Source organism: Erpetoichthys calabaricus, chromosome 5 (assembly GCF_900747795.2).
Source record: "Erpetoichthys calabaricus chromosome 5, fErpCal1.3, whole genome shotgun sequence".
NCBI lineage: Eukaryota > Metazoa > Chordata > Cladistia > Polypteriformes > Polypteridae > Erpetoichthys > Erpetoichthys calabaricus.
In genome coordinates, this window is record NC_041398.2 from 170,566,405 (window position 1) to 170,592,974 (window position 26,570).

The 26,570-nt window shown below is 37.0% G+C and overlaps 2 protein-coding genes across 5 annotated transcripts in view; one reads left to right on the forward strand and one right to left on the reverse strand.

The window, feature by feature from the left end:
- fip1l1a (FIP1 like 1a (S. cerevisiae)) overlaps positions 1-10,759 on the forward strand; it is a 118,771-nt gene extending 108,012 nt beyond the window's left edge. The window contains exons 16-17 of one of the 2 annotated variants that reach the window (XM_028802225.2): positions 8,933-9,079; positions 10,428-10,759. In XM_028802225.2, the coding sequence (XP_028658058.1) occupies positions 8,933-9,079; positions 10,428-10,578 (298 nt within the window). In that variant the 3' untranslated portion in view covers positions 10,579-10,759. The remainder of the gene's footprint in view (positions 1-8,932; positions 9,080-10,427) is intronic. The other variant, XM_028802226.2, reaches the window with a different exon arrangement.
- A 56-nt stretch (positions 10,760-10,815) lies between these two features.
- The window catches only part of lnx1 (ligand of numb-protein X 1), a 282,952-nt gene continuing 267,197 nt past the window's right edge, over positions 10,816-26,570 (reverse strand). For all 3 annotated transcript variants that reach the window (XM_028802221.2, XM_028802223.2, XM_028802224.2), the window contains 2 exons: positions 14,365-14,523; positions 10,816-11,621 (listed from right to left, as the gene is read on the reverse strand). In XM_028802221.2, coding sequence (XP_028658054.2) covers positions 11,486-11,621; positions 14,365-14,523 — 295 coding nt within the window. In that variant the 3' untranslated portion in view covers positions 10,816-11,485. The remainder of the gene's footprint in view (positions 11,622-14,364; positions 14,524-26,570) is intronic.

A 26,570-nucleotide genomic window follows, 5' to 3' on the forward strand; every position in this document is an offset into this window, starting at 1 on the left:
AGGGTAAATAATATATTGTTATTTGGAATGCATACATTTTGTGTGTGTTCCATGTCTACAACGATCTGTGTAAATGTAGGATGAAAGGAAATGCGAGCCAATAAGTGTTGAGCACATAACTAAAACAGAAACCTTTTTTCATGTTATGGTAATAGTGACAAAATGTTGATGTGAAGTGTATAATGTATGAAGACTGAATTCCAAATAATAAACACTTTCACAAAAGGTATAACAAAGCAAGTGCACTTTTTTCAAGAATATAACCAAAGAAAAAGAAAATTGTTAAATTTATATGTTGCTGTCAATGTGTAAAAACTGAAGCCCAAATATTAATCGATAAGAAGTAGACGCATCTGTTTGGCTGGTGCAGAGGTAAGAACTGCTGTCTCATTATCAAGAGGTTGGTTGTTTGATCCCAGGTCCTCCCCCGCAATTTACTGTTTTGAGTAGTGAGCTGCTATTATCATTACTATTATACTGTACTGTATAATAAAAACACATTTGATTTGAGGCTGTAACAGATGGTGTAAATTTATGGTGCTTGTAAAAGATATCCCTGAAGGTATATAAGTAGACACACAAACGATGGTGAATCTTGGTATCTTGTCTCAAAGATTTTTTTTTCATTCTTGAATAAAAAGCGCACCTTGTTGTGTTTTACCGTTGCAAAAGTGTTTTATTTTTATATTCTAGTAATCACTTGAATGACATCAAATCTGTCTGTGTGTCTTTCGCTTTCTCTCGCGCATGCACAAACACATCCATGCATTAAAAACATCTTTATTTGAAAACGCTGTGTCATTTGAACTTGAGTTGTCAGTCTAGGGGGAGGCAGAGGTCTGTGGAATAGAAGCTTCTCTGGTCCATGATGTCAACTCCACACTGACAAACAAAGAGAGACATAAATATGTGACATTTTGGGGTAAATCATTTTATGACCTAAATAGTACATATCAGAAAATATCCTGGCACTGCCACATTTTATTATTTCTTATACCTTCATGTGGTTGTAGTCTATGACCGTGTATGGGCAAGATCGGGATAAAAAACAATCTCCACGTTATGGTGCGTGGTACTGAGAATGTAGAAAGACTTCTTATTTTTGCATGTATACACCGTCAGCATGGCACTGCCAGATATAAACACTAGTGTGGAGAGTTTTCTTTAGCTGCAGGTGGAAGTTCCCATTGCACTTTATTTATGGTGCCAGGCAGAGTTGTGTTGCGGTGCAGCAGTCTATTAGCCAGCGAAAGAGATGTAAAGAAGTTTTCTGTTGTTACGGTTCTGCCTTTGCCCAGAAACTGTTTTATAAGCTTTATGACCACAGTCTCGGAAAGTCTTACTCCCGTGAGATGACTGGGAACTTTTCCTAAATTAGGAGTGTCATTCCACATGTACTTTGTCTCCAAATCTTCCACAGTCCAAAACTTTGTGCCAAATTTTGTCTGGTTTAAGATGTATTGCAAGATAGGACAACGGACCTTGGTTGGAAACAGTTGCTCATTAACAGTAATATGTTGCCCTGGGTTGTAACTCAATACACAGTTCTCAACAAAATGTTGCTAGATGTCTGAGATTGTAGCATATCTATCATTTTTCACAGGTTCTGCATGGGTGTCATTGTTAAAATGCAAGTGCCTCATGACAGTCTGATAGCGGTCACGGGGCACTGTATCTTTGATTGCTGGTACAACAAATAGTTGTGACCAGGCATCAACCGAGAGAGAGAAAATGCTAACTTTTACAAGTTCCATAAAGTTACACCAGCTATTACAAACTCAAATGAAATATAACTCCCAGAGAAAGTGACTTTAGCTGTGAGAATTTTGTGTGTGACTTCAACTGCCTCAGTGGGGCATAGGATATAAGGTTGCTTGCTGCTTGTGCTGGTTGACACATTTGCAAAACAAAGGTGCTGATAAGGAGGTGTAAGGCAATTTAAGGTGGCCCAGCATTACAGATAATTTTGTAGGCTTCAGGGATTGTAGTGTTAAGGGACTGAATGATTTTATAAGGCACTGTGTCCCTAAAACTGTGTGAGATAAAAGGAAACATGGAATACATTCAAAAAATACAATAGACATTAATAAAGTAGTGTCATAGTCCTAGATTTCTGCCATTTGACAACTTCTGTTATAAAGAAATTAAAAGTCAAAATTTCATTGTTTTAGGTAATGTGATTGCTAAGAATGAAAGTAAATTCATTAACCAGCTCTTATTGTCCAGTATTACACAAATTACAACAATATTTATTCAGTTGGGGTTTGGCTTATTGATTCTTATGTACTTTACAGTTCATTATACAATGTCTTCAATGCTTTCACTTCATGGAACAAAAAAGGTTGAACCAGATTTGCTCATAACTTGCTCTTCCACCATCTATTTTTAGTTATATAGATATTGTACCATGCTCTGACTTTCTGTCATTTCTGTGCATTTGTGTTATTCATTGTGAAAGACATTTTAACCACATGCCTCTTTGTAAGTAGTTTGAATTTTGAACAGGTGTTTTTCATATTTTGCAATAAGGCATCATTCAGCTGGCACTAAATAAAAGGGGTTTGAGTTTTATTTGCACTGTGTGTGGCCAAGTTACAGTTGTAGATAAAGAATGAGCATTGTTTAGAAAATGAATATATAGCATGTCATATTTTAACAATAGTTCAGTCTATAGTTAAGTCTTTGCTTTAATAGGAGTGCATGATTATTTGCTATATCTTCAGCTGTTTGTTTCAGACTGTACAAATTTTAATCCATGCACCCTCCATGAGTAACAGAAAATTGTAACAGAGAAACACCAATGGGACTACAGCACAAGTTGTTAATGTCCCATATTTGAATTCTAGGGCTTATCATAAACAAGGATTCCTCAAAGATTTAAAGCTCAAGACTCTCTGGTATCTGAGAAATGTATGTTGTAATCCACATTCTTTTTGCATTGTCTCATATGTACATTTGACTTGCAGCGTTATGAGATGACGATGTGCTGATTCATTTTTGAGCCATATCGTGCAAGAGAAAAGGGTACTCTAAAAGAACTCTCAAAATACTGTAATTCTGCAATTAATTACGAATCATTCTTGCCAGTTGCTATGATAGTGATCTATTTTATGATCAGAAAGGTCAGCATCAGAGCTGTAAATAATTACTGAAATGTTATAGAATAGTTCAGGTAACTTGGTTCCTAAGGCAAAAAGCCTACGGTTGCTCACGTCTGTATTTTGGGATGGGGCAATGCAAGACATTATTTACCAAGGATGTCAATGTTCGTGGTGGAAATTGAATTGTAATCGCCAATAAGTTATTTCTCAGCTAAATTATGTTAGATATTTACCAGTAAACCCCCGATTCTCTAAAGAATCGCAAATCCAAGAATGGCAATTACTTTCTGTTCCCTCCAGTCTTTGTAGGGATGTAAGATCATGGAGGGTGGGAGCGTCCTGGGAAAGTTTTCATTTAATGAAATGAATACATTTGTAGTAAAGGATTAATAAAGTATCTATCTATCTATCTATCCATCCTATCTATCCTATCTATCTATCCTATCTATCCTATCTATCCTATCTATCTATCTATCTATCTATCTATCTATCTATCTATCTATCTATCTATCTATCTATCTATCTATCTATCTATCTATCTATCTAAAGCTGTTTCTTTTTGGAGTCATGACTCGTTTGGTTCTGGTGTTTCAGAAGCGTGTTGTAGGCGCCTTCGTTCATTGTTTTTATCCATGCAGTCTCGTTTTTGTTTTTCTATGGGTGTGTTGTTAGCTAGAAGTCGTTTGCTGTTAGGAATCATAATTGAACCCCTGACTGCAGGAACTGTGGAGTAGCTGACTGCTGGCACTGTCAGTAGTCACCACTACCTCAAGTTTAAATACATACACATATATAGATAGACGCCGCATTCACTGTGTTTCCCAGTAGACACGATACATCCGCCTTATTGCGAGTGGCAAAAGTGCCATTTACACTAATACAGGTAGACGTGGAAACCGGGTTTTCTGATGAAAAAACAATAACGTTTAAAACAGTATCGTTTACATACAACAGATTTTGGCGAATTGTTTAAATGCAATTATTTATATCCATTTATACACTAATAATGGCAATTATTAAATAATAATAAATATAATTATTATTATTATTATTATTAATCATTCCTCCCATATAAGTAACATTTCGGGGGACTGCCTTCTTCTATCTTCGAAACATTTCCAGACTTTGTCCTGTTCTTACGCAACACAGTACTGAAGTATTGTTTAATGCCCGAGTCACGTCACGTATAGATTACTGTAATGGTATTCTATCTGGCATCCCACAAAAACTTATCAATTGCTTAGAACTTCTTCAAAATTCTGCTGCCAGGATAATATCCTGCTGTTGTAAATCCACTGAACATATTACACCTATTCTCTCTCAACTTCACTGGCTCCCAGTTAACTACAGAATACAATACTAAATACCGCTCTTAACATTTAAAGCTCTCCACAACCTCACTGATCTCCTCCAGACTTACATTCCTCTCGCTCACTCAGATCTTGTAATTTGAGAGTATTTAGTCTGGCAATATGGTGCAGCCTTAGTTTGTGGAAGACCGACATAACTAAAAAGACATGAGCATAAAATGATGGTTGTCAATTTCAAACTGTGTTTCCTCAATGTGCTCCTTGAGAAAAAACATCATCAAGTTTGAGAAATGTTAACAGCTAACAACAATCTACATAGTGACTAAATACGTTTAGCCAAAATGTTGTTCGGAGGCTCAACTGAGCACATAAATGCATAGCTTTGCTAGCTTAGCCTGGCTTAGCTAAAGTAAAGATTATAAAACAGGATTTTCTAACGGCCAAATATAACCAAAACAATTGTTCAGGGATTGACTGTTGGGCGCTGTGTGAGCATGCGTGCGCTTTTGGCACGGGTTGCGTCTGACATCCATGCATATATACAACCTTCGTAAACATTACTAAATGAAGGTTTTATATGCGGTGGTGTGCGCGTTCGGGCGGCGGTTGTATTGTGACCTGAAGTTTAGTTTACAGGTTGTGTTGTGTTGTTTGGGTGCTACCTACTGAGTCTGGGAAGCCGCTGGGTTTGACTCTGGGGCGCTGAGTCGCAGTGTGCATGCGCTTCTATGCGTTCTGTGTCTGTGCATATATACAACTGTCGTTTAGTAATATAGATATGAGCAGTATATTGTTTTTTATATTAATCATAGTAAACAATAGGAGACTGTACAGGTTTAGCAAACACCTTTCTTACATTTCCATTGTAACCGGTTTTAATGTCCAATGCTGATTTCATTATGTCCATTTGTGTTCTACAGACCTGATTATTAATTTTAGTTCTTTCCCCACCTCCTCTGTCCAGTTGTACATCTTAGGGTAATGACAACACTGAGGAGAAGGCCATATTTGATGCCTGCAGCACACACAGTTTGTATAATACTAAAATGTGTAGCCCTTTTGTCAGTGGTCACAACAGAAAAGTACAGAAAGATGTACAGTAGATCAGGTTGGAATCTGTTCTCTATTTTGTGGAATGAAGTTTTTTCTTTTTGCCAGAGCTTGTCAAATTCACTGTAATACTGTAAGCCCTTGTAGAATATGTTTACTAGGTAAACAATATCTGTCTTCAAGTTCCAGGTTTTCTTGGGTGAGATCTCACTGGATTTAGGTGAAGAATACCAAAATGAATTTCAAAGAATTTCTAGTTACCAGCCTTTCTGGAGTTCCCAAAAGTATATATCTGTAATTATAGAGAGTCCACTAATGTGTTGTAAACTTGTGTTTACATTCTAAGACATCTTTTTGTCTTCAGCAAATGTCATTTGCTTCAACTATGCAATAGGAATTTTCACAATATGTTTCACTTCCTAGTCCTAATCCTTGTGCACATGCAGAAAGCCCCTTCATATGAGGTTAAATTTGTGAATGAAAATAGAACAAAATGAATGAGTGACAGAGGTTGGTCTTCAATTCAAAAGCACAACCCCATGTGAAGGTGCTTCCTGTTTGTGGAATATTTTCATTTATTTAACAATATTTTAACAAAAAATACATGTGTTTTGCATGGTGTTATGGAATGTGAGCTTATGACTGGATTACTTGATAACGTTTGGATGATTAGACTTGATTAACATCAGATTTTTTTAATGGACATTTTTGATCATTTGTTGTCCAAATGTGGTCACTATTAGGTTCCATTCTGTCAGAAACTTAGTCTCTACTCCACAAAAACATGAGATTAAAATTTGCTCTTGTACACCACGTAGGCTAAGTAACATATAAAAACCAAAATATATCATTTTTGGGGTGGAGTATTCCCTTCACCCCATTAAGCAAAGTAAAGGGTGATCCATTGGAATCTGGGTCACCTCAAGCAACTAAGCTTTGGTGCAAGTAATGAAAATGGTGGTAAGATTACTCGAGAAAATCATCAAGAGTCTGGTGAAAGTTACAAAATGCAGTGTGTATCAGACATTAGATTTGGCTTTTGTTGTCTGGGACGAATGCAGAAAAACCAACAGATGGAGGGGGCAATGGTGCATTATGCATTCATTGATAGATAGATGGTGTTTGACAAGATGCCACAAAAGGCGATAAGATGAATTTTGAGAAAGGTTAATGTGAAGTAATGGTTAGTGTCCAGAAGGAAATCAATGCACGAGGAAGCAAGAACATTGGTCAGGATGTCCATCACTGTTTTGTCTACCTACCTGTGACAAGCCATTTATAGTTTGTTTTGGTTGCCTTAGCTTCCACAGGTTTTTAGTTTTTTCTTTTCTACTAGATCATTGTGTTCCTTTTGATTTTTGAACATAGTGTGCTATCAAAAAACTTAACCCAAGAGTATTAGAATTCAGCTGTGTTTAACAATGTATTGACTACTGTTGATTCCAAAAACACCAGAGCAGAATTTTGATTATTCCCAAAACATGTGAATGTTTGGTAATGGTAATTTGTTGTTTACTACTGAGTAGTACAAGAATTAAAATATTAACTGTTTTGTTTGTGTTTGCATCACTGTTTAAAATATATTTTCTGAAATACATCATTGTATATGACTCATCACCTAAGAGTGCGTGTTTGGCTGTTTTAATGGATCATTTGAGAAAACAGTTTCAATGACTTTGATTACTAGAAATTAGAGCCAGTCATGAATTTAGTCATCTTCCTGTGTTATGACTTTGGAAAGAATGCTTCTTATTTTGTGTCCTTGTAAGTGAGTAAACAATTCTTTTTTTGAGATCTTTGTGGTTTGGTGATTTAAAAACAAACATTTAGAAAAGAATTTGAGACTATACGTGACAAAAAAAAAAACAAAAAACTTATTTGTTGTATAATTTTTCTAAGCACTTTACATTAAGTACAGCATACTATGTTTATGGAATGAATAAAAAAAAAGAAAAAGTTTTGTCTAGGGCTGATGGTAAATTTTATTTCTTATATATTAAATTCTGGGGGAGTGGGAATCCACTTTCAGCTTTGTTCATTAAAACACAGTGTACCTGTATATACAGTACAACTTCAATTAATAATTGTTACGATGTTTCAGTATAATAAAGCTAATTTCTATTACTAAGCACATGCAGCGATATTCCTGCGGTGGGCTGGCGCCCTGCCTGGGGTTTGTTTTCCTGCCTTGCGCCCTGTGTTGGCTGGGATTGGCTCCAGCAGACCCCCGTGACCTTGTAGTTAGGTAATAGCGGGTTGGATAATGGACGGATGGATGCAGCAATATTCAGATGATGCACAGAGTACTGCATACAAATACTGCATACATAACACGTTTTGTGTAACTATTATGCGCAGGTTGATCTGCGTCTCAACAGTTTATGTGCATTGACAAATTTTATGTATTTTCAGCATTAATAAGGGTAGTTTCAACATTTAATAATTATTCACTTTGTTTACAATGTCTGAATAACGAAAGAGAAAAGCAGTTTTGTGTGAAATTAAGTTTAAAATTATTAAGTGCATAGAGGCTGTGTGTAGTTGGATCAGTCAACTCTAAAAACTTAAATGCATAAGACATAATTAAAAAGTCTGTACAAACCTTCTCCTCCTCAATCAATTTATTCTCAAGATACAGGCGTTGGCCCAAGTAATTCCTGGTGAAGTTAGCGACTACGCTGATCATTCAATTGCATGTGTCTCTTAATTAGTGAACCTCCTCCATCAGCCGCTCTGTGTGAGCCCATTGTAACTGGCACTGCCTCCTTTCACTGGCAGCATAGTCCTTTACTACTGCACCAGTCGCTTTAAAACAGTCTTGTGAAACACAGTGTTACAGTCACTGCATCAAAATGAACTCATACAAGCTGTGCCATTATAGAAAAAAATGGATGCTATGTCTTTGGATTGAAGATGACATGACATGTGACTCGATCTCTAGAAATAATTCAGCAAAAAGCATTGTTTGTTTAATCCATGAACAAGGTTCTTAAACAAAAAACACTAAAATTCACACTTGATACATTTTTTAAAAACTTTAATGTTATTTGCTTCAATCAGAATTATAGTTTTTATTCATTGTATATATGTAATGTTTGTGTACTGTAAAAACACAAACTTTCTGTTCTTGTAATTACCACAATTAGTGCATCAGTACAGCAATGGTCACTGCAGAATAAACCACTTGATAATTTTAAGGCAAGGATTTTTTCTTCTTGATTCCTAGTACAAAACAGGAATTCATCGTAGCTAAGCTGAATTATTTAGGTTTACTTAATGGAGTAATAATGTTGCCATCTTTGTTGTCCGAATATATCCTGTCAAGTCGTATGGACTCTGAATTGAGTTTGTTCCTGTATTGTAGGTTATAGCACCTAAGGCTCTCTGTGCTTTTAAGTGGGATAAATGGGTCAGACAAAATGGGTAGAAGAATGTTGCCATTGTTTATTTAATCTTCTCATTCTTTCACAGTGATGAAGAGCGGTTTAGATACAGAGAGTATTCAGAGAGAAGCTATGAGAGGCATAGGGAAAGAGGCAGCAGGGAAAAAGAGGATCGACACAGAGAAAGAAGGCACCGGGATAAAGAGGAGAGCAGTCGGCACAAATCTTCACGAAGGTATCGTATTTCTTCAACTTTTTTATATTTTGAAACGGGGTACATTATGTGTTGTGAAAATCAGGGTGGCATTCATTCCTTTTTTTTTCTTTTTTTCTTTAATAACGTTGCTATTTATGATAATGCATGAAACCCATAATAAACATTAAGTTGCCTTTTTGGTAAATATACATTATATTAGGCGAGTTTGGCTAACATTGTTTGGGTTGATTACATTTTTTTTTTTAAAATGTTTCTTTACACACTTCTATAGATTTTTTTTTTTTAATTTTTTTTTTTTTAACTTTTGCTTGCACGAGAGGGTAGAATGTCAGTGCCTGGTCCACTTCTGCATATCCCGATACGAATATTGACTGTTAACTGCATTGTGAACAGTACTTAATGGTCCAACATCTTTCTTCTACTTGATTGCAATCATTTTGTCTTTTTGCCACAAAGCTACTTTGCACAACAGTTGACCTGCAAGCAACCAAGTCCACCAGACTTCACCCCATTCATGAATTGTGATGAGTTACCATAAAGTGGCAAAACACATAGAAATAGTCATGATTATTTTTCAGCACATTATTTTATCCACTACATTTGCAGCAGAATACTGTCCTGAACATTATTCAGGCTTAACGATGTACATTGGATTGTAACAGCTATATCTTGAGACATTCTGGAATAATCATCTTTAAATAGAGTTCCAAACCCAAGAGATGCCTTGGGTTAACACCATGGAGGTTAAGTAATAGATTTATTTCAGCTTTTATTCACTATGATTTCATATTTCAGTGGTTCAAAAGTTTATATATACCAAGTTGGTATTTGGTGATGTTGATGTAATTGAGTCAAGTCCATAGGCCTCCTTGCTCAGAAGCAGTTCTTCAGTTCACTCCATGGATTTTCTATGGGATTCAGGTCAGGGCTTTGTGATAGCCTCCCCAGTACTGTTGCATTGTGGTCTGCAAGCCATTTCATTAACATTTTGAAATCTTGTTGCAAGGGTTCTTACCTCTATTCTGGATATTCACATACCTGTATCACCACAATTACTGAGCATACTAGATTTCTGGTGTTGTGCCATGGAATCTTGGAGGGGATTGTGAGGTGCTGTTGTTTATGACCTCTCTAATGGCTAACATTCTTAAGTTTGATTTTTCAAACATAGTTTCTATAATTTGTTTTTCTTTAACTTATACAGTACATAAAATTACAGGTATGTTTTCCCATTTATACATTGTTATGCATCATATCTTGCGGTCATCACAAAAAAAAAAAATAGGCTGTAACTTCACAATGTTCTGGAGACTACAGGTGGTCCTCCAGTTGGAAGAGTGCCTCATATTTTGTTGCTTCTTCGTAGCAGCAGTAGGCGGCGTCATGATAGTGAAGAAGGCGGTGAAGGCCATCGAAGACACAAGCACAAAAAATCCAAAAGAAGCAAAGAAGGAAAGGAAGCTAATGATGAACATGCAACTGAACAGGAGAGCACAGAAGCTGGGGCCTTGGAATAAATGGATAGTGTTCCACGATGTTGAAGTAACCGGAATCCTTTATAAGTGCCAGCTAGTTTCTTATTCTTTGATGTTCTCTGCAATATACTAAATTGTATAAATAGATTGTTTGTTGTTTGGTGCATTAAGCACTAAGATGTTCATTTGTTGAATAAAAAAGCAAGTTTTGAATTTTTGATAATATGTTGTATACAGGCATTCTTGATTCCTTTATTGTTTCAAGTCAACCCTTCAGTATTTCTTTTAAAGTTTTTTATTTGTATTTACCAAAGATACCATGTGATATTACACAAGTTTGAGCATGTAAAACAATTGGAAAAGACAGACCAAGATAAATAATTCTCCTACTGCTGACGTCCACAAATACATGGCAGAGAAATGTTTTCATTCTTAGTATGAAAAGTAGTAAGGCCTCCATCATAACTATTTTCTCCACATATTATTATGAACACATTTAATAGTTTGTAGAACAATGTTGCAACCCTGATGGAAAAGAAAAGAGTTTATATGCCAAATACTGGTTTTTATAATATTAGAAGAGCAATTTTGAGATGACCCTATTCCTCTCCATTAAACAAATGCCAGCACTTGAAACAATTTCACATAGCAACATTTATATAAATGAGTCCATGTAAGTACATACTCTAACAACGTAGATTTTAATTGGCAATATATAGTGTATCCCAGTCTTTCATCTGAATGTTAGATAGCGTTAGTTCCTCAAAGGCTGCAGAATCTGTTTTGTTGGTTGCATTTTGTTTCTTTGGGAGGCAGTCACATTAAGATTGTTTTTATAACCTTTTGGGAGAACTGCACACACAAGGAAATGTAAACTGTTCTTTGGGTTTTTGAAGCTAACCCAGGTAGAATTTCCAATATCTTAAACTGATGGTTTTTTTTCCGCTGTTTATAGCAGACTGCCTGGCCAGGACACAATTGTCAATGTGATTCGTCCTCTTAGTTCCTTCAACATTCTCACAAGCGAGCTGTGAGTCATTTCTGATGTACTTTTCCCATTCACTTCCAGCAACATGTCGCCACACCTAGAATTAAAAAAAAAAAAATAAAGCATTAAAAGTTGCAGTCCTTATTCAGTAAAAGAATAACAATTAGGAGACTGGTTATTTATAATGGAGATCATTACTTCCGTCTAGTGGTTAAGGTGCTGAGCAGTAACCCAAAAAGCTGTTGCTGTACTCTACAGCACTAAATAAAGAAATATTTAAATAATACAGAAACAAAACATCAACAGTTGAGTGTGGTATACCTTAAGTACACCATTACAGGAGATGCACGTGTGTTTAACCCAGTGTTTACTACAGGTGATGGCCAGTCTGTCATGATGTTCTTCTTGCATATAAGACCCATTTGACTTCATTTACTGTAATGCAGATGTCTGCCTTCCCGGTGTGGGACTAAAATTTAAGAGTATTGAGCAGACACAGGTGAGTGAACTTTATTCCCATGATCAGAGCCACGTGGTCAAAGTGTAGATGAAACCGTGAGAAAATTCTTGATGAGCTCTGATCAAAATGTGTGTAGAGGTTCTAGTGAAAATTGATCATGAATTGTGTGTGTGTGTGTGTGTGTGTGTGTGTGTGTGTGTGTGTGTGTTTAACTGAGTGGCTGTTAGTTAGAACTTCATTTTGTTGCAGTGTGCCACAAGCTTTTAAGAAAGATTCAGTTTGACAACATTTAATATCCCTGGTTCTGCTCTTTGTAAAAATCAGAAGTGTGTGTCTAAGCAGGGGGTGTGTGGTCTTCAGTGGGGTGTAAACTTGACTGCATGTGTGCAGGTGACTTTGAAATCCCATTTTCTGCATTTGTAAAGGACATTCTGTTCAAGTCTCTTCAGCTCTATCCATGGAAAATGGTTGTCTTCATTGCAAACAATTCTTTATTCATGAAGTAATTTCTTAACTTTAATTTTTGTAATATAATTTTTTACCTATTTGTAAATACACCAAGTCTGGTAATTTAATGTTTATTCACTAAGTGATTCCTCTCTGCCTTTTCCTTCTTAAATCTGTAGATTCTTCTGCTACTAATAATAAGCAAGACCATTTTCTAAATAGTTCGTACGATATTTTTGGTAAACCCCTTAAAGGAGAAAGTCTATTCTTCAATCACATAATGATTATTTCAAATCCATTGTGGTGGCGTACAGTGCCAAAATTATGAAAACTCTGTCTCTGTCCAAATACTTACGGACCTGACTGTATATGGAATAAATTGAGTAGTCCTATGTTGTTGTTTCTAAATCTTGGGAGTTCAAAAATTCTTTTGATTTTTATTTTTGACTTTTGACTGACTTTTTACTAACTGCAAAAACAGATTTAAATGTTAAATGTTTTGATCTAAACGTTTTATACTTATAGTATATTGAACCTAATCTTGCATTTCAGCAATATGTTACTCTTACAGTTCAAATTTACATCACATGTTCATGACCCTACGACGGATATTAACAAAACACTAGTAGAACTCCCAGTGGCAATTCTTAGTTGCATGTCTTTGTCGCAGTTAAAATGTGAAGTGGTGCATTTTTTTGTGCCTCTGTTCCATCCGATTACGTATATACATATCCCACTATTTACAAGAGCCTGTTCATTTTACATTTTATTCCGTACAATTTAAATTGCATATGTATAGTTGGTTCATCTGAAATGAATTCTGCGTTTCCATTTAGCTGTCTTGCAGCTAAGGGAAGCCATTGGCAGTTTTGTGAATTTATAATTTACCAGTAATACTTATACAGGGTTGTTTGAGATTCCTTTGCTGGATTACTTGGTATGCAGGAAGAACAACATGAAGTCGACAAGGCTTTTAAAACTATCAGGATTCTTTAAAGTTGCTTTAGCACCTACTAAAACGAAACTTGTACATTCTTAATCTCAATATTTAACATTGCTGGATGGGGAGACTTTGCATCAGTCGGCCTAACTACATATCTAGTGTGTTAACTACAGTGCAATGTTTAGTTTATACACAGGACTAGTGTGGTGCCTGGGCTCCTCACAGCTGGCATTACCTTCTTTTGCACCACCTGGACATTTGTAGTAAAAGCCTGAGATAGACTTAGTATTGTTATTCTGTGTAGTCACAATAGTGCAGTGATGAATTGTCCAGTAATAAATTGTCTATAAATAATCCAATAGAACCAAGTGGTCACCTGCAGGAGTTGTCCAACTTTCATTCCTCCGGGTGACAATCACTTGAAGCCAACAAGCTGCTCCTGCTACCTCAATGATCAGCAGGAGAGACCTGCCCCAGGAATGCAGTTTCAACCACCCATCAAAGACTGTCCTGATTTCTCTTTTGTTCTTTTTCTGTTCTTTCTCTCTCTGACTCGGGCTCCAGTTACACTTCAACAAGCACAGGTGCCTAATTTTGCACCCCAGAGCACTGATGAGGAAATCGGCGGAACTGTGCACATCTGCACATGAACATGGGCACCACCAGTTCCCACATCAACACCCCTGGGGTGCTCTTCCACGCTACCACATGCGCCTGTGGCCACCTGGAAACCTGATTGCACTGTTTTTAAATAAATCAACGCACACCACTATGGACCTCTCTCACAGCACAAGTACAGTAGCTGTATAAAAAAGGTGAATGCACCTAGAGATGTTACTGATAATGCAGATTAAATAAGACTAGGACCAGAAAATGGTTAGTTTTTAAAACCCATGTATTGAATAATACTGCTTGCACTAATCAATTACTACAGTATTTAAATGTACTGTATAATAAGTTTTTGAATTCAGACCCATGAGTTAACCCTACCTTATTCTGCCATCATTGTAGGCCGGGGTCCCTTCTACAACAGACCTAATAAAAAAGATTTGACTGCCATTCATTTCTGAATATCCTCCGACAATACTAAATCCAAGGCTCCCAGAAGTACTTCTTCGTAGTACGATATCCTTGCAACAGTAAAGGTATCTGCAAAAGAAGACATACTAGCTGTTATTTTAAAGACTTGGCCCCATTTTTTGTTCAGACCAAAGTGGATATTTTCAAATTCTTTTAGCTCAATGGTAAAAGCAGCCTCTATTAAAGACCTTTCAAACACCTGCTTATTCTGGCCAATGGCGTACTTTTGCTCCTAGCTGTACATGTTTCTCTTTGTATAGGCCTGTTAGGCCGGTGCTTATGAAACCTTGGAAATAAATCAAAGTTAAATGATGACAGACTCATGAAAAGGAATTATTAGAGCTTATTTCTGCTCTTTTGTTGTGTTTGCTTGTTTTAACTTTGCACTGTATGAAAAGAATTAATATGCATACAAACTAATGAAGTAGAACCGAATGTGAAGCTTTAAACTACTGAAACAATGTAGTAAATGGCTCCGAGTAGGTTAGAAAAGCAGCCATAATTACTTTTAGTGTATCTGTAAAGAAGAAGGCTAGAGACATTTTTTGGGTAGTGTAGCCTACCTTTGACCTAAGCTCATCTTTGTCATTGTGGGAGTAACCTTTTTATTTTTTCTTTCTACACTACTAATTTTGGGACTTTTTCTTACTTTTGCTACCAAGAAAACTACACAAAATGAAAATCATTTGTAATCTGTAGAAACTCTTTCTTCCAGTCTGGATTAGATACAGTTGCTGCTCTTGATGATTTCATATTAGGCTTCACCAGCCACTTGTTTTGACAGTAAACATTATCTCTGCTTCTTTTCATTCCAACAAATTCCTAATTCAGGAGCTTCCACTTGATTAAATATTGAAGGGGTGTTGAATTTTGTGTTCAATTTATGAATTCAGAAATCACAGACTCCATTTTTTGACAAAAATATAATGATTAGGTTGATTAGCCTCCTTTATTTTTTTAGGCTGAAATTTTGTTGGTCTTATTGATGGTAAACAATGAAAAAGTTACACTGAATGTCATTTGAGGCTTGTATCCATTCATTATCACTTCTTGAGGTCTGCTTGAAGAAACGCACAAAGTTGTTTCTAGCAAGGTGGATAATGAACAGTGAGAGACGCTGGTTGGTTTATTGGATTGAAACACTACTATCTTAAAGTTACAAAAACTGTAACCACACCATGACAACTGCTGGACTGCGGACATACTGGAGCACCATCTACCCTGACCAGCTCATCCCTGCCACTTTTGATTCATGGTTTTCCATAACTTTATGCCCTCCAGTCATCTCAGCCCACTCTGGAAACACTTGGACGGTAGAGCAAGCCTGTGAACTGAACACCTCGGCTAACAAGGACACACAGCACATCCTGACTTCCACAGGAACATTTGGTTTGCTGGTATTTAAGAGAGTGCCTAACAAAAATTGTGTTGTGATTGTTTTATTGTTGTGCTGGTTGTTTTTTTTTTTGCCATTGTCACTTTGCGACAGTACTGTAAGCGTAATGATCTTTTCTTTGTGCGGTTCCCAACAATAAGCAAGTTGCAGGAGGTCCCACCCTGTAGACTGAAGGGTACAGCACACTATCCATGCAGCTAGGCCCACAGAGATAGCTCTCCTAATGATAATTAAGGAGATGAGAGTTTAAAAGACACTTTCGGTTTTAAACAAACTATGTAGGTAACTGCTTCTCTGTTATGATTCATAATGTCACCTTGCCAGCAAATTATGCATGTTCTATCTTAATCATTCTGCTTGGGAACCCTGCTGCCAAAGAGGCTTTTTTCAAAATACAGAATTAAGAGTATGAATATTTATATGAATGAGAGATTTTAGTTTTTGATTTTTAACATTAGAATCCCTGACGCCTACGAAAAAAGTCATAATCCTGGGTCACCTTAAATTCCTTTACACCTCTCGTCATTGGCATCTTTGTCTTGCAAATGTGTCAATCAGCACTGGCAGCAGGCAGCTCACTCACTCTTCCCCCTACCGATGGAGTCAACTCAGACGCTGAAGTCTCTTTATCTGGCAGTGAGGTGTTTAACATTGAATAGGCTGAATAATACAGTATATTGTTATTTCGAATACATGCATTTCATGTCTGTTCCATGTCTACAACAATCTGGGTAAAAGTAGGATGACAGGAAATGCTAGGCAAGAAATGTTGAACACATAACTAAAACAGGAAATTTTTCATCTTACTGTAATAATAATAATACATTTTATTTGATGGGTGCCTTTCTTGGCATTCAAGGTCACCTTACAATAAAATTTAAACAACATTAGTAAAATAAAAACGAGAATGATAAATCACAAAGTAATAATTAGCAAACAAAGATAACAGACAGTAACAGTGCAAAATCCACAATTGGTATGGTATGTTTGAAAAGATAAGTTTTGAGGGTAGTTTTAAAATGTGTTATTGAATCGAGTTGACAAATATGAAAGGGAAGAGAATTCCAGAGTTGAGGAGCACTATGAGAGACGCTCGAGCTCCCATAGCACTGAGTCTGATGTGTGGTACAGAAAGTCGAGCTGCAGATGAGGATCTGAGTGAGTGAGAGGACTGTAAGTCTGGAGGAGATCAGTGAGGTTGTGGAGAGCTTTAAATGTTAAGAGCGATATTTTGTATTGTATTCTGTAGTTAACAGGGAGCCAGTGAAATTGAGAGAGAATAGGTGTAATATGTTCAGTGGATTTACAACAGCAGGATATTATCCTGGCAGCAGAATTTTGAAGAAGTTTTAAGCGATGGATTAAGTTTTTGGGGGATGCCAGATAGAATAGCATTACAGTAATATGTGAGGTGACTCGGGCATTAAACAATACTTCAGTACTGTGTTGTGTAAGAACAGGATGAAGTCTATAAATGTTTCGGAGATGGAAGAAGGCAGTCTGAGGAACATTACTTATATGGGAAGAAAAAGAAGAGTGTACTGTCTAGAATGACGCCCAGGCTCTTAATCTGGGAAGAGATGCTTATGTTAATATTGTTAATTAAAATAGAAAAATGGTTAACCTTAGCGAGTGAAGATTTAGAAACAATGAGGAGCACCTCAGTTGTTTTACTATTTAATTGGAGAAAATTGTGAGACATCCATGACTTTGTCTTGGAGACATGCCATAAGAGTTTTAGAGGGAAAATAGAAGTGGATAGATAGAGCTGTGTGTCATCAGCATAACAATGAAATTTAATATCATGGTGCCAAAAGATGTTACCTGTTGCAAGATGTAAATGAGAAAAACAAGCAGCCCCAAACTGAAACCCTGCGGAATTTCCTGAGTAACAACTGCATTCTCCGATTTAAAGCCCCTTTACCTGGCTAAATTGCCTTCTATCAGCGAGGCAGGAAGAAAACCATTGGAGGACAAGGCCACAGACTCCAAAACTAGCTAGACATTTCAAAAGTATCTGATGAGATATGGTGTCAAATGCGGAGCTGAGGTCAAGAAGCACAAGAATTGATAAAAGTCCCATGTCAGCTGCCCGGAGAAGATCATTTTTGATTTTGACCATTGCAGTTTCTGTGCTGTGTTTAGGACAAAACCCAGATTGAAACTGTTCAAAAAGGTTATTTTTTGAAAGATGGGACTCGAGTTGGGAGGCAACTGTCTTTTCAAGAACTTTAGATATGAAAGGAACATTTGAGAGAGGCCGATAATTGTTAAGGATATTTGGGTTTAAAACCAGTTTTTTTCAGAATTTGAGTAATTGAAGCAGTTTTTAGTGAGAGGGAGACTGTGCCTGTAGTAAGGGAAGAATTAACTATAGCAGTTATCATGGGGGAAATATGTGACAGACAGGACTTAACAAAGCTTGTAGGTATTGGATCTAATTGGCATGTGGAAGAGTTAGATTTTGTTATAAGCTCTGAGATTTTATTTTCAGCTGGTAAACTGAAATCTGAGAATAAGGTAGGGGAATATGGGTGATAGTGGAGAGTATGTCATTTTCTGCAGAAATAGAGGAAGAAAGTTGCTGGTGGATTTTTTTCAGTTTTTGAGTTGAAATCCAAAAAGGTGCAGCAGTATTTAACAGAGGTTATGGTGAGCGACACTTTCTGGTGGTGTAATTAGCCTTTTCATTGTAGAAAAAAGAGCTCTAGTATTTTTCCCTCCTGTATTGATAATGTTAGAATAATATACAGTTTTGGCAGCAGAGAGAGTATTTTTGTATTTCAACATGTGATTTGAGTACATTTGCCTTGTGTACAACAAGACCCGTCTTTTTAGCTAGGCGGCCCATGGCTTTGAGCTGACGGAGTTCAGGTGTAAACCAGGGAGCAGTGCGAATAAACGAGACAGTCCGTGTTTTTAAGTGAGCTAGTGTATCAAAGGCAGAAGACAGAGCAGCATTGTAAAGGTCTACTAATTCTGATGGTGTGGTAGTGGAAGGAGAAACAGGCTGGGATTGCAATAAATGTATAAGGGTCTCTGGGTTTACATGCTTGACATTACGAAATGAAATTACACGCTGAACCTTTGATTTACTGAGAGGTAAGCTAACTTCAAATGTGATCATTCTGTGCTCTGAGATTGGTAATTCAGTAGGAATACGATTGTGAGGAGTGATACCAGAGCAGCAAACGAAGTCTAAAATATGACCCTTGTTATGAGTCGAAAAGTTGACATATTAAATTAAATTAAAACAGTCAAGGATTTCGTTAAAATCATTTGTCAGTGCATCAGTTGGCACGTCAACGTGTATGTTAAAATCACCCATGAGGATGACATTAGTAGACATTGCACACATAGTTGTTAAAACAGTAAAAATTTCTGCAATAAAAACACTTGATAGTTTAGGAGGTCTATATAAAACAGTAATTATAATAGGTGAAGGTCCGCAGAGTTTGCCAGCTAACAGTTCAAAGGATGGATACGCTGGAAGAGGTATCGGTGATAATTTTAGGTCTTTGCAGTGTATTATTGCGAGACCCCCTCCCCGAAGAACGGGATTTGAAGATGCAGACAAGCTCTGGAGGGAGCGCTTGATTTAGATGGAAATAATCACCCGGTTGCTGCCAAGTCTCCGTAAGACATAAACAGTCCATCTTAGTGTCTATGATAACATCACCAATCAGTAGAGCTTTGTTAGAGATAGATCGAGAATTAAATAATCCAAACTTCAAAGCGTCTATGGACGTGTATTCCGGTGATTTTACCAAATGAATCGTCACGTTATGATCAGCACGTCGCTCAAAAATACGTAGACAAGTGCGTCCTTCAGATCAAAGTGAAGGAATAGACCCGCTGCTACTCCTGCCGAGGCAAAAATGGCGACGAGAGCCCCGGTGAACGTACTTTGGTCATCAGAGAATGCCGCGACGCAGCAGACAATTCATAGTTTGTTCGAAGTCGATACAATTCATCTGGTGAATATTTTAGTTTTGAAGATGTGACTGCATTACATAGCAAAGTAGACATAATAATCCATGACAACCAATTGAGGTTTATCATAGTAGAATTCCAGAAGTCACCCAAGCAAATTCCAGATTGGAAGCAAAGCAATGTACCCCATGTATACCTACTCGGCCGAATTAAAATAACACATTAGCCAGTAGACCGTCACCACTGGGATTTCCGTAATTACTCAGCAATTGACGAGGGGCAGTTTCAACCACCTATTCACCAAAGGTAGTTACTTGAGCAGAGAATCAGTGAGAAAGTTTCCACTTACCCACACAGGTTGCAGCCAGCAAAGAACAGTTCTACGAGGGCTCGTGTTAAGGCCGAAGGAGGCAAGGGACGCAAATTCGTGTTATCAGTTTTTAACCCAATGCAAAGGCGGAGGAAGATCCGATGCAAAAGGCAGAAAACGATTAAAAAACAACTAGAAAAGGTACACAAACAGAGCACCGGCAGACAGAAACGCCAGCGTTCACTTCTGGTTCCAATAATAATGACAAAATGCAGACGTGAAGTGTATAATGTCCAAATATCAAATAAACACTTTCACCATAGTTATAACAAAACAAGGGCACATTTATTCAAGAGTATAACCGAAGAAAAAAAAAAAGCATTCAATTTACATGTTGCTATCAATGAGTAAAAACCTGATTGGCTGGTGCAGAGGTAAGAACTGCTGTCTTGTAATCAACAGGTTGTGAGTTCAAGTCTGGGTAATTCCCGTTTAGAGTAGTGAGCTGCTGCTGTTATTACCATTATATAATAAAAACATACATTTGATTTCAGCCTGTAACAGCCGGTGTAAATTTTTGCTACCTGTAAAAGATATCACTGAAGGGATATAAGCAGACACACAAACGCTGGTGAATCTTGTCTTCTTGGTATCTTGTTGTCACTTGAATTTTTTTTATTCACTTTTATTCATGAATAAAAGTACACTTGTTTTGTTATACCTGTGTGAAGGTGTTCATTTTATATTCTAGTAACCACTTGAATGACATCAAATCTGTATGGTACTGAGAATGCAGACAGACTTCTACTTTTTGGGCGCATATACGTATCATCAGCATGGCACGGCCAGATCTAAACACTAGCATGGAGAGTTGCTTGCATACTGAAGTGACTTTAGCTGCAGGTGGAAGTCCCACTTTATTTATGGTGCCAAGCAGAGTTATGGTAGGTGGGTTAGGATTCCTTCAGATGAGCAACATAAAGCGGTGTGCTAGCAGTGTAAAGTCAGTTCTTGTAATGATTCAATGGGTGATACCCTAGAGGAATAGGCCTTATTGTAATAACAAAACAACCCCTAAGGGTGTATGAATTTCTTCTTGTCTCACTGTTTTTTGTACAATTCCAAAACTATTGGGGCAGTTGTATCATACTTTACATGTATTTTTATATTAATATTATTTTTTATATTACATTTTTGTATAATCCTGTATGTAACACAGAATATTGTGAACCTAAACACATTTCTGGGGCTATGGCATTGATCTCTGATCCTTCCAAAGCCCCCCTTACCCCCCCCAAACCCCCCCCCCCATTAACAACTGACTAAAGTCACTAAACAGGCTGAGGAAGCTTTTCTATGACAGCAACAGTTCACCAGAAAGTGACAGATGCCTCTTTGGTTGGTAAATAACACACATAACACATACCAATCTGTCAGGCATTTGCTGAAATTAGAAGTATGAATCAGTCTTCATGTATTGACACTTTCTTTAAAAAAAAATATATATATATATATATATATATATATATATATATATATATATATATATATATATATACTGTATATATATATATATATATATATATATATATATATATATATATATATATATATATATATATATACACAGTACTGTGCAAAGGTTTTAGGCAGGTTTTGAAAAAATGCTGTAAACAAAGAATGCTTTCAGAAATATAAATACAGTAATGATTGTTTATTGTTATCAATTTACAAAATGCAAAGTGAGCGAACAAAAGAAAAATCGAAATCAAATCAATATTTGGTGTTACTACCTTTTGCCTTCAAACCAGCATCAATTCTTATAGGTACACTTGCACAAAGTCAGGGATTTTGTAGGATTCTAGTCAGGTGTGTGATCAACCAATTATACCAAACAGGTGCTAATGATCATCAATGTCACACGTAGGTTGAAACATAGTCATTAACTGAAACAGAAACAGCTGTGTAGGAGGCTTAAAACTGGGTGAGGAACAGCCAAACTCTGCTACCAAGGTGAGGTTGTGGAAGACAGTTTCATGTCATGGCAAGATTGAGCACAGCAACAAGACACAAGGTAGTTCTACTGCATCAGCAAGGTCTCTCCCAGACAAAGATTTCAAAGCAGACTGGGGTTTCAAGATGTGCTGTTCAAGCTCTTTTGAAGAAGCACAAAGAAACGGGCAACGTTGAGGATCGTAGACGCAGTGGTCGGCCAAGGAAACTTAGTGCAGCAGATGAAAGACACATCAAGCTTATTACCCTTCGAAATTGGAAGATGTCCAGCAGTGCCATCAGCTCAGAACTGGCAGAAACCAGTGGGACCCAGGTACACCCATCTACTGTCCGGAGAAGTCTGGCCAGAAGTGGTCTTCATGGAAGAGTTGCAGCCAAAAAGCCATACCTCCAACGTGGAAACAAGGCCAAGCGACTCAAGTATGCACGAAAACATAGGAACTGGGGTGCAGAAAAGTGGCAACAGGTGCTCTGGACTGATGAGTCAAAATTTGAAATATTTGGCTGTAGCAGAAGGCAGTTTGTTCGTCGAAGGACTGGAGAGCGGTACAATAATGAGTGTCTGCAGGCAACAGTGAAGCATGGTGGAGGTTCCTTGAACGTTTGGGGCTGCATTTCTGCAAATGGAGTTGGAGATTTGGTCAGGATTAATGGTGTTCTCAATGCTGAGAAATACAGGCAGATACTTATCTATCATGCAATACCATCAGGGAGGCGTATGATTGGCCCCAAATTTATTCTGCAGCAGGACAACGACCCCAAACCTACAGCCAAAGTCATTAAGAACTATCTTCAGCGTAAAGAAGAACAAGAAGTCCTGGAAGTGATGGTATGGCCCCCACAGAGCCCTGATCTCAACATCATCAAGTGTGTCTGGGATTACAAGAAGAGACAGAAGGATGTGAGGAACCCTACATCCACAGAAGATCTGTGGCTAGTTCTCCAAGATGTTTGGAACAACCTACCAGCCGAGTTCCTTCAAAAACTGTGTGCAAGTGTACCTAGAAGAATTGATGCTGTTTTGAAGGCAAAGGGTGGTCACACCAAATATTGATTTGATTTAGATTTCTCTTTTGTTCGCTCACTTTGCATTTTGTAAATTGATAACAATAAACAATCATTATTTATATTTTTGAAAGCATTCTTTGTTTACAGCATTTTTTCACACCTGCCTAAAACTTTTGCACAGTACTGTACATATATAATATACTCTCCTGGAATGATGAGCTTAAAAATGAACACATGATAGGACCAAATAAAGAACATCAAAGCTTTATATGAAAATAATTGAAATTAACTTTATATGAAAGTAATTTACATTGTCAATTTTTAAATTAAATTAAAAAAAAAAAAAAACTTCAAAATTGACTTTTCAAAACAAACAAAAAAAAATTAATCCCACATCCAAGAAAGTGAAATTTTTAATTGACACTAAGACCCCTCAGGAGTACAAAGACTACCTCGGTGACTAAATAAGACAGGCTGAATGGACAGCTGTATTTTGGCACATAATGGCAAAAAACAAAATGTTTATTAAAAAACACTGGAATAGTAACCATTTTGTAATATTAAACGTAGCAATGATGAGTAAATATGAAAGTGTGCAATAAATTAGATTAAGTTGACCTTATGTGAATTAATAAAGAATATGAGTTAATCAGAATACTGTATAGTACTTTGATTTTTAAATCCATAAGCTGTAATATTCTATAAACTATTATTCTATGTTTAAGCAGCATTGGGTGCTTAAAACTAATATTACATAAATTGGGAAAAATCAAAAGTTGTTAAATGCGCACAGTTGTTAAATGAACCATTGCTAACCTTTTCGATATTTTAGGATATTGCAGTGGTTACTTTGTGTTAAACTTTTCTTTCTCTGTTCTGTAGATCGTTATGGGAGAAGCTGTTTGCTCTGCTTTGTATCTGAAAGAGTACTTTATATCCAACGTATTTGAAAGTTATTCATTATAAAGCAATCCTCAAAATAAAAAGGCAATTACCCGATCAGTTTTTTGTTTTTCAGGTTTCACTCACCCAAATTTCAATTTTATAGCCCCAATTTTTAGCTTATTATATATAAGACATATAGTTTTGGGAGTATGTCACATGTTTAATTTATATGTTGTATTATTAACACAAAAAAAAATTCTGTTTAGTTAGTCACCAGGGGGAAGAGTCTTTTTTTGCATCATTTACTGTCACATTAGGTTCCAGTTTCCAACTCTAAATCTGAACAAGCAGGTTAGATGAATGGAAAATAACTTGCCCTGAGAAATGCGTCATCCCCATGTATCCAGTAGATGTGCTGGCTGGATCACATGAAATTGGGACAGCCTGGAGACTTGCTCACTCTCGTATTGCCATGTTTCAGTCTCTCATACTGTAACTGTTCTATTTGCATTTCAGGAATCTGAAGCCTGTTTTTGTAGCTCCGTCAAAATACCTGTTCTCAGGGTTTTAAGATTAGCGGTTATAAAGTTACTCATTACAGTTACATGACACGTATAATGGTGGATTGTTTCACTAAAATACATTGAAAATAAGATTTGCAGAAATTCATTACATGGTAGAATATGTACCAATAATCCAGAATATAATTTTTCTAATAATGTTTATGTTTGTAGCTTATCTTAATTTGTCAGGTATTGAGAGCTTTGAAATTAATTCTTAACCAACTAAATATTTTACCATGTTAGATCTGCACAGTAACTAGAAAAGGGAAAGCAGCTTTGTAAAAGGGACTTAGCTGCTTGACAGAACAAAAGAATCTTGCACTTTGATAAATACAGTACACAACGTGCAGAATTAAAGTTACTATTCTTTATAAAGACCAGCTGTGTGTCGTAGTGGCTAAGGCACTTGTCTTTAAAACACAAAGCACTCCGCTCACTCCTTCCATCTGACTCACTGAACTATGACCTTCTTGAGCCAACACCAGTCGGTAATGGGTGGAATATTTGTAAATGCACACTGTGCTCGGAGCTTTTGAATGCAACAAGAGCTGTACAAAAATGAATTGCCTTACAGGTATGGTAAAACATTGTTAATAAACGAATTTGTAATTTTATAAGTTTAACTAAATTGAATTTAAAATGTAAGGGTATGAAGTATACATTTGGCATTAAAAATTTAGAATGCAACATCTAACTAACACATAAAGCATATGGAAATTTTAAATAATGCATTGTTTAGTAACTTGTTGCCAATTAAAACTCTGTGTTGGAATGTGAATGGAAACCTGTATCACTGCGGATAACCCACAAAGACACTTCGTGGACATGCCAGTGGCACATAAACACTGAGTCCTTCGAGGTGTGAGACAGCAGCTACATCCCAGTTTGTTAGCGTAAACCTGATGTGGCCTGCACAGGGTTGATGAAGGTCTTTGACTGTGACAGCACAGACATTGAATTAAGACCTGGAACTCGGAGGAAGGAAGCTGTGTGAACATCTGTGCTACTCCTCTGTTAGATATCCATTTTCCTGTTTTTTAAACCCACTTACTCAGGCGCTAGGCTGGAGGAGGTGGGCGCCAGGTCCAGTAATGGCATTGGTTTCAAGGAAGGAACCAGGCCTGGACTGGCTGTGTTGTGTATTTATTAGTCAACTTTTTTCACTATTGCGGCTGTCCTCTGAGTGACTGCTCACAACCCGTGCATATTGCATTATCATTCACAGCATGAGGGAGGTGTTTGGTAACAGCAGCTTCTTTTGTAAACAAAGCATTAGAATACTTAACTGACTTAATAGTAAAGTGTCTGAACGAAATGCAGCAACGTGTAAACAAGCTTTGTAAACTAATGACAAATGACGTATCCGCCCACAAAGGATTATTTTAAAAAACCCGTTATAAGATTTGCATTCTGCAAATGCATTCTATAGCATTTCTTAATTAATAATGTGTGCTTTTCTACTTGAATATCCACTGCCTTTTTCTGAGTAATATTAAGTTCACCATTAAGGAGCAAAACATTAAGAATTAGTGATAAGCAAACCAGACAATTTTCAGTATGCATACAGATTTGCAAAATGGATACTAAAATTCATTTTGCAATTGCAGAATTTACTTAATAGTTTTTTAGGGTTTTAAAGTTATTTTTTTGTGGAAAACAAGCAATGCTGCTTCCCAAAGCCTCATTCACAGTTCTGTCTTTACTTCAGTTCCTTTCTGCAGCTACATAAACCTGTAATCTGTACACACCAGTAAAATCATTTCTGTCTATGTATGTCCCTTTTTCACAGTGCCATAGAAGAGTGATGGTATCCATCCATCCTTCCATCCATTTTCCAACCCGCTGAATCCGAACACAGGGTCACGGGGGTCTGCTGGAGCCAATCCCAGCCAACACAGGGCACAAGGCAGGAACCAATCCTGGGCAGGGTGCCAACCCACCGCAGGACACACACAAACACACCCACACACCAAGCACACACTAGGGCCAATTTAGAATCGCCAATCCA